Here is a 9,352-nt window from a genome sequence, read left to right on the forward strand (position 1 = left end):
TAACTTTTGAAAATGTTCCGGAAGGTCTGACACTTTTATATATATCTTAAATTAAAGCTAATGTAATATACTTTAATTTGAAAAAAAAAAATTTGACCTCTGGACTTGTCTTCACGGCGAAAATGGCTACCGAATGCTTTTTTCGTGTGAAAATTCTCGATTTTATTATTTATATTATATTTAACTTTATAATGCTATAACTTATTGAAAAGTTTATGGATCTACACAATTTTTTTATGACAAATAATATTTTTTAATAAACCCTGTTTCATTTACCATACTTTATCTTTATCGAGATATTAATAAGGAACCAGCAGATCAAGTAGCTTTTGGAATAAAACACCAATTTTTTTAAAATTAAACACTATCTAAAGATTTGCATCGAAGCGTTTATTTTTGATAGTGATTTTAATCACTGTCAGATATCATTTACTTGATCCAACTATGCCACGTCACCACTGTGCCGCGACCCCCCAGTGCTGGGTTTTTTACTTTTTTTATATTGAAACCTTAGGTAATTTTCTTTCATTTGATACAATTTTTTTGAAAATCTAATACTTAACCTGCTCACTGGTGAGAATTTAAAATAGCAACTTTTTTACAAAAGCTAATTTTTTCAACTTAACTTTTGTTAATGTTGCTTTTGTAATTATCCACCAATTTCTTAAAATTAAATACTCTTTACAGATTTGCATCGAAGCATTTTTTATGATAGTGATTTTAATCACTGTCAGATTAAATCTATACTGGACCAAACTATGCAACGTCCCCGCTGTGCTGGGTTATTTATTTATAATTTATATAATTGAAATTACCAGCTTCAACATCTTGATTTACTTCAGTATTACTGACTGTTTGTTCAAGTCTAAGACAATCTGATAGAAGACAATTAACTTTATTTTCTAACGTGTGTCCATCAATATCTATAAAATTAGAAAAATATTTATGCATAAATTTAAAGTAACTTTACACAGTAAAAAAGAAAATAACTATTAAAGCTTATGATACTCATTAGATTTTATAAGCCATTTAATAACATCATTTACATAGTAAAATCATCTCAATGTGCAACGAAAACCAAGTTTTTTTTAATATTTAATGATTTTATTTCAATCTAAATTTTTTATTAGCGATTAAAGTACAAACCAAAAATGTATTATTTAAAAAATAATAATAATAAGTTCTAATTTTTATCTAATATACCTATACTCTATTAAATACCATAACTTATTCCACTTTATTCAAGTGATATAACAAATTAATCTACTGTTCCAAATGTATTAATATATATTTAAGCATAACTTAAAGTTTGATAACTGAAAAATTCATAAAAAAATAATGAAAAAAAACACTAAGATTCAATCAGCCATTAGTACAAATAAAAGCACAATATAAACAAAAATAAAGCTAATCAAAGAATCCCTTATCAACCTGTCAATAGATCTATTAGAGCCAAATGACCAGTGATTTGAGGCTTGTAACCAGACAACATTAATAGGTTAGTAACTAGGATATGTTGGTAAAGCTCAGCCAGCCAATTAGTAGATACATACAATAACATGCCACTGTTGAATATCTCCTCTATAAATTGTTCCTGTCAAAAAACCACTCCCATTTAAATTTTTAGCAAAGTTATTTGTATAATATATAAATAATAATATTTATTATTAGTAATATTAATATTAAAACTTTATAAGCTTCCACCACAATTATTTAAATATCATTAAATTTAAACAATAGAGTGTATTTTACAGGAATTAAGGTGAAGAAAAAGAAGAAGAATAAAATATATTTTACAATAAAAATTTTTCTACTAAATAGTTTTTATAACGTAATAGTTATATTATTATTCAACCTCTAGTAAATCACCAATTTTTTCCTTTTGATAGACCTTTTAGATATATTACTAATATTGATAAATACTATAAAAATAATTATTATAATCTATAGGGGAAAAAATTATTTTTCAATTTTCTTTAATAGAGAAAAAAAATATTAAATATTTATTTTGATAATGAGTTATAGCATAATTTTTTATAATTGATTATTTATTATATTCTGTTCAGTGGCGTATTTACAGGAAGATTGGTATTCAAGTGAGCTCGATTTCCCATGTAGGGAGTAATGGAAGATTAAAGCTTCCCACTATCAATGATCTAAAAAATATCAAAGTTAAAGAATTTCATGTTTATTTTTAATATTTACTAATGATTTATGAATACTATTATTTTTAACAAAAAAAAAAATTTATGAACCCAATAAAGTTATATAAAAATTAATATTTATATTACTTATATATATATGCTATACTATAAACCATATATCAAATAATTAAGTAAAAGTTTTTGAGAAGTTAATGACTTATTATTAAGTCATCAATATGTACTTAAACAATTTTGTTAAATTATTCCGAACATATCATCAGCCAGTACATATTTTTATTAATTGATTTAGAAATTTAGTTATATGTCATTGACAAGATTATAGTTTTGGTAGAATTAAGAGGACTACCCCTCTATAACGAAAAATATTTTTATGCTACTGTATTATCTTACGATTATGTTGCACAAACTTGGGACCTTTCAAAGCGACTCAAACAAAATTTATAAATGCATATTACTCTGGGCTCTACTTATTACTAATTACACTTACTTCAGACATTATAGGAGTTAATGAAGAATCATCATAAAAATTTTGATGAATTAATTTTAAATTTAAATAAAGTGTCATAAAAGTTGCTACATAGACACCATCAGCATTAATTATGATTGATCCTTCTTGTTTGTAATTATGAAAAAAGATTGCTAATAACAAAAAAACAATAATATTGTGATGAACCCATGTTTTTGAACTAATATCTAGTTTTAGTAAAAATCAAAATACTGACTTTTACAGTAATTTGATGCAAATTTTTGAATTTCTTCATCTATTTGTAATGTACTTCTAAGTGGTATTAGTGTAGGTAAAAAATCAATTAAAGTTTTCACAAAATTACTGGCATTACTTCGTTCTTTATCTCTTGCTTCGATAAATTCCTCAAGTAATATTATAAATTTATATAATTTTTTTATTATATTACAATTTATTAAAATTAATATTCTTACTGGATTAACTTGAATAACATTTAACATACTCAATTTTTTTGAAACTTGTTCCATATGTAATGCTTCTTCTTTAAATTTCATTTCAGCTTCTATTTGTATTTCATCAATCTTATAAAAAAAATAAGCTGTATCAAAAAAAAATGTATTATTTTATTGACATTTAATATAGTTACTTGAGGATCATTTTGATAACCCTCTTCTGGACCTTCAGTGCTGCCACTACTACTACTACTACAACTAGAACTGTTTATACAACTTTGGTTCTCAGAAGATGATTCAGACGATAATTGTTCCCTGTAAGAACTTGGTAATCTCTTCATTGATTCATATGTTAGAGGTCCCGTATAATCACAATTAGACAAAGTGTCAAATTTTTTATTTATTTTATCAGAGTAAATATTATTTATGCCTTTCCCACAAGATAGATCAATAAGTGTGGATAATAATGAGGCAATACAAAATACACTTGTTGATACTATTTCCCAATCTGTGCATTTGGCACATTCTTCTAACGAATCCATTGCTCTATAGATTAATGTAAACATTTTAAGTTTTAAATTAAAATGAAACATAGTTACTTACAAACGAATTAATGCCATATCACTTTGTTGACATAATTTGTCATCTTCAACCAAAATGGGTCCAGTAAAATTGACTAATCTACTTGGGCAGCTTAATAACTAAACATAAAATATTAATGTTATAGATTTAAATTATATATGCACATTATTTAAGGATAAAAAAAACAAGAAATAAGTTATTGTAGTCCTAATATTTAATATATTGAAGTGAAAACTCGAAATAATATATTTTTAAGAGTTATGTCTTTGACCTGGTATGATTTGTGATCTTTCGACGTAACATTGAAAGAAATTGGTTTGGTGAGAGCTGAGAAAAAGTAGTGACAGACACAAAAAAAAAAACACATCATAGTAAAATTAATACCTTCTCAGCTTCGCATCGAAGCTAAAATTAGCCTTAAATATAGTCTAATAAGGCAATAACTATTTTAAAAAATGTTCAACAAAATAATAATTCAAAAAAAAAAGTTATAAAACATTGTCAGTTAGACACTTTTTTAAATTAAAAAATTACTCATCTGTATTACAATTATATAAATTTAGAATTCACTCTATACCTCTTTTAATGCTTTTAATGCATCCCTTCTATAAATTGGAGGAGGATATAATAACATCCTATGAAAAACTGATTCCAAAACTGGCCTGAGAGAACTAACACAACCAACAACTCTTACTAACTGGCTGCCAATACTAAAATTGGAAAAAGAAAAAACTGAGTATTATAATTGAGTATAGCTAGCATATATACTTATAATTAATATTACTACTAAATATTTAATTATACATTATAAAAAATACAAAAATTAATGTTAAAATTGAATCAAAACAATTTTATATTACCTGTAAATTATTTTAGACTGATTGCTATTAAAACTAGGTGCACTTCCTAAAACTCCAGATCCTCTACCTATTTTTTTACTATTATCATGATCTCTAGTTATTATTTTTTTATCAACCCTAGGTGATCCTAAAAATGCAATTAGAGCTGGACATAATCTTTGCCATAAAAACATTGTAAAATGTCGGTTATCATGAACTTTTTGTGGTAAACTAGCAACTAATGTATGTAAACATTCCAAGTAAAATACTACAGCTTGACTTCGTCGATTACCACTATAAAAAATAATAATAATTAATGTTGTTCCTTAAATGAATAAATACAAATAAAAATGTACTCATACTTTTGGGTCTCATCAATTTTACTAACAATAAACTGCATAATTGGCAACACTTCATTAAAACATAATACACCACCAGCTTCCTTCATTTTATTAATTTCTTCACATTCTTCATCTAAACAAAATGATACTAAAAATAATTTAAATTACTTCAAAATATTGTTGGTGTCAGGGTAAAATTACCTAACAAGGTATAAATTTAATTTTAAAACATACATTAGAATTTTATCAGATACCAAAGTAACAAAATTTTACCTTACAAAAATCTGTTGGTTATGCTAACAAATAATTCTTATATATATACATTTTTTTTAACATTTTAAGACTTGAAAAAGTGTGATGTACCGAAAATTTAAAAATTAAGTTAGTTCCATAAAAATGTTCCTAGTGTCAAGTCCATAATTTATAAAACTAGCTAAGTATTTTAGGAGTGAAAAATAAAGAGAGGATTTAATTTATCATTTTAAATAAATAGAACAATTCATAGATAATTGAAGGCAAAAGTAAAAGGGATAAATATATTTTTTTAATGTGTAAGGCCCCATGTTTTTTTTTTGTAATTTTGAGATCAGTAAAAATATGATAAAAAATAAGGTCATTTGGTTGTAAGTTAATTAAGTTTGGGACTTTGTGTTGGTATTTTTCTTAAGACCTTACAAATCATAGCAATGGTACTGGATATGTTTGATACATTATTATTTTAAGCCTCACTATTTCATAAATAAAATAAGATTTTTTAATACCTAAATAACTACAAAAATATCTTAGTGTTTGACTAACTGCAGCTTGAGCAGCAGATTGAATTCCTTGACTTCCATTTTCATATACTTCACATGAGATTGTAAGTATCTGTATAATAATGCGCCCATTCATAGTCCAATAAGATGAACAAGCAACATTTAATAATACCTAGAGTTTGAATAACTATAAATTAATTGATCATTTATGAATTCTCTGCATGGGCTAAATAACTCAGCAATAAGTATTTTTGAATTTTAATTGTTATTATTCTTATTTTTTATATAATATAAATGTCTGTTCTAGTTGAGACATCGAATTTAGCAAAATTAATTATTATGACGTTGGGCATTCTGTATCATTTCCATGACATATTAAAATAAAAAATGAATATTAATTGTTGAAATTAAAAAAATACTTTTAACATATCTATTTGTATGTCTTCTGATTGTGATAAAATGGAGTTAATAGCATGTAAAATTTGAGATGGCAACCATAAGGAATCATCTTCAGGTTCAAAATTAGATTGAAATCTATCATCTCGTATCATTTTCTAAATAAAAATAATTTTAAAAAATCAATAAAGAGAAGGACTCACAATCATAAAAAATTCTTACATTGAGTCCAGATAGAGCATGTGATACCAATTTACTTTTTTTCGTTTCAAATGCTTGTTTAAAAACAATTAAGCATTTTGCTCTTAATTCATGGGCTGGATCACGCAATGTTCCTTGCTGTTTTTCTAAAAAGACTACACAATAAAATTAAAAAATGTTCAATTTATACATTTTGAAATATTTCAAAAATGTTGAAAACAATTAAAGATGTTGTCATTGAACCATACCATATGCTTCAGTTGCTGATTGACTAAGACTACTAAACTTAGAATTTGCTGCATCTTTAGATAATTGTACAAGTAGATCTTCCATAATAATTTTTAGTTTAAATTAAATAGTTAATAAGTGGGACTATTTTATTAAAAAAATAGTATTATATTCAAAATTTGACAACATTCTACTAATAATTATTTATTTTCAAATGCCGATATGTTATCAGTTATCTCTAATTCATAAGTTTACATTGCCTTCAATTCTTATCATAACTTTTCAAAAAGGTGTTTACAATAATTAGGTTACTTTTCGAAATAAAATTATATATATGTATATGTACATCTGTATCCAGTTATCTATTCAAATTGGTTCACGAAATATTATCACTTTTGAAACGACGTGTGTATGCAGTTAAATCGCTCTATTTAAATATGCTAATAGTGGAGAAAAATTAATTTATTATTTATGCATTAAAAAGAATATTTGAGGGGAAATTGATTAGAGCAAACAACAATTTTACAAAATGTTTTATATAGAAATAAAAAACATTCTATACAATGAAAAATATGATTAAGTTAGAATATTAATTTAATTTACACAGTACATCTTAGTATATCGTTTACGAATTCTACCATATGTACATACAAAAATTGTTATCTATTATAGCTACTATTTTTTTTTTGTAATTTAGTTAAATTAATCATGTATTAGATCAAAGATTGATTATTTTATGAGGAAGAGTGAGATTGTAAATCGAGTAAAAGATTGTAAAGTCAGCCCAGGAAAGAATATAACTACAAAACAGAATGATGGTGATGGTATTGTGGTGTAGTGGAAAGAGAATATGCAAAAACCGAAAGAACACGGGAGGAGAATTAAGGACCCGGTAGTAAAAATTGGAAAAAGCAAAACAAAAATTTTTTTAAAAAAGGTGAGAGTAGAAGTAGAATGACAGGAAACAAGGAAACTGGTGGTGCGATGAGGACGTTGAGAAAATTATAAAGTAATACGAGGTAGTTCAAAATATGACTAAAAAACAAAAGTGAAGTAGAATGAATGTGTAAAGAAGACAAGTGTGCAGTAAGTAATGCGAAGTTTAAAAGGTACGATGTGTTGTTTGATACGCTAGGAACATAGGAAAGTGAAAAAGTAGTCTATAGACTTGTAACAGTAGGAGAAAAACAGTCTAAAGATTATCACAAGGTAAGGTGTATAAAAAATTATGATAAAAGGGTACTACGAGCGATATTGATGTGAAAAAAGGTGGAAAGAGTATTTATAAAAATTACTGAATGAGTAGTATCTAAGGGTGAAATTAGAGGATATCTCATGGAAACAAGGATTGGTAGATTTAATTAGCAAAAAGAGGTATGAGAGGTTGTGACATCAATGAAAAAGAATAAAGCAGTATGACCAGATGAAGTGCTAGTAGAAGTATGGAAAATATTAGACGGTGTTGGCCTAAGGTGGTTGAAGGATCTTTTTAATAAAATCTTATTAAAATGAAAAATACCTAATATGAGATTTAAATTGTGTAAAACTATTCTCAGGAATAAGGAAAAACACAGATTTTTACCAATTAATAACAGTACCACAAAAAGCTTTAAAATATCATTAACTGATGATATTTATGAAGACACAATATTCTAACTACTAGAATAAAACCATGATTATTTATTAAAATATTTTACAATATTATCATAATAATTTTATTTATTTATTTTTATTTTGCAACTGAAATAATGAATTAAATAATTATATAAAATATATAATAATTATATTGAATCGTAATATATTACATATACAATAATATATAAAACAATTACAAAAATGTGGTTTACATTTGTGTATACAATATGTGTGTTTTTTAACGTTCTGGCTATTTTTAACATTTTTCACATTAAAATAGCCATAAAAATGGGAAGGTCATAAAAAAAATTGTTTTAATCTAAATATAACATAAAGAATAAACCCCGAAAATTTAAGAAATAATGAGGCAACCACTTCTGGATGATTTAGCATGGTTTACTGTGGTCTAAAATGTTATCTATAATTGTGGAATAAAGTATAATATAGGTATCTATTCAGCTCCTTATAGAGTAGCTTTTTGACCTAAATTTTCTTTGGCTTTAATATTAAAAAAACTTTTTTTTTAATTTTTATTATTAAGTATTTTTAATTAAAATTAATAATTTTTCTCATTCAAATTTTTATTAAAAAATATTAACATAACAGGTGAGAGTATTAACACAATTGATAAAAAGTAACATTGGCGTCCTACTTGGCTCATTCGGGAACGTGTTTATCGATACTTGGATACAAAAGTTCGATTCCGTTGCGCTGAGCTTTGTAGGTTTTCCCGTTCTCTTTAACACTAGCATAGCTTTTTAAAAAAGGCGTCAAAGATAAATTAGTAATAACAGTATATAAGGAAATACAAAAAAAAATATTGTAATCATTTAGGTAGGGTACTAAATGAGATAAATTTGTATTTTATTTATAACCAGTACTATTGTAAAAAATGTTAAATGGATATTTAAATTCTCAGGGTAATAATATTTGATTATAGTTTTGATCAATAACAATTTGGAAAAAATTTTGTTTACCAATAGGATATCTTTATAAAAAATTTTTTAGTACCGAACACTTAACAATTGATTCTCTAACAATGCTTATAATTAAAAAATGTTTAAACATATATTGTAAGTAGCCACACTTTATATTTTGTTTAATCGTCCCAAAGAAAATTATGTAATTATTAGAGATATTTCGGTTACTCTGCTTATGAGTACTTTGTTTATAAACATTTCTTGATTCAGATTTTACTTGGTACTTGATTTGTAAGCATTATTTTAATGGGATTTAACTCATTACTCGGTTCGTACATACATTTACTACACGGAACTATAAAGAAAAATGTA

At 25.3% G+C, this 9,352-nt stretch overlaps 1 protein-coding gene across 2 annotated transcripts in view; it reads right to left on the reverse strand.

Annotated features, from left to right (window-relative positions):
* Nucleotides 1-6,841, reverse strand: part of LOC126894342 (brefeldin A-inhibited guanine nucleotide-exchange protein 3) — a 16,818-nt gene extending 9,977 nt beyond the window's left edge. The window contains exons 1-14 of one of the 2 annotated variants that reach the window (XM_050665279.1): nt 6,446-6,837; nt 6,219-6,352; nt 6,020-6,154; nt 5,607-5,772; nt 4,867-4,978; nt 4,526-4,798; nt 4,243-4,375; nt 3,687-3,784; nt 3,278-3,629; nt 3,105-3,212; nt 2,888-3,035; nt 2,653-2,804; nt 1,432-1,594; nt 816-923 (exon numbers count right to left, since the gene is read on the reverse strand). In XM_050665279.1, coding sequence (XP_050521236.1) covers nt 816-923; nt 1,432-1,594; nt 2,653-2,804; nt 2,888-3,035; nt 3,105-3,212; nt 3,278-3,629; nt 3,687-3,784; nt 4,243-4,375; nt 4,526-4,798; nt 4,867-4,978; nt 5,607-5,772; nt 6,020-6,154; nt 6,219-6,352; nt 6,446-6,530 — 2,167 coding nt within the window. In that variant the 5' untranslated portion in view covers nt 6,531-6,837. Of the gene's footprint in view, nt 1-815; nt 924-1,431; nt 1,595-2,652; nt 2,805-2,887; nt 3,036-3,104; nt 3,213-3,277; nt 3,630-3,686; nt 3,785-4,242; nt 4,376-4,525; nt 4,799-4,866; nt 4,979-5,606; nt 5,773-6,019; nt 6,155-6,218; nt 6,353-6,445 lie in introns of both variants that reach the window. The other variant, XM_050665281.1, reaches the window with a different exon arrangement.
* Between the last annotated feature and the right edge of the window lie 2,511 nt (nt 6,842-9,352).

Source organism: Daktulosphaira vitifoliae, unplaced genomic scaffold (genome assembly GCF_025091365.1).
Source record: "Daktulosphaira vitifoliae isolate Bord-2020 unplaced genomic scaffold, ASM2509136v1 Scaffold_1, whole genome shotgun sequence".
In the NCBI taxonomy this organism is placed as follows: domain Eukaryota; kingdom Metazoa; phylum Arthropoda; class Insecta; order Hemiptera; family Phylloxeridae; genus Daktulosphaira; species Daktulosphaira vitifoliae.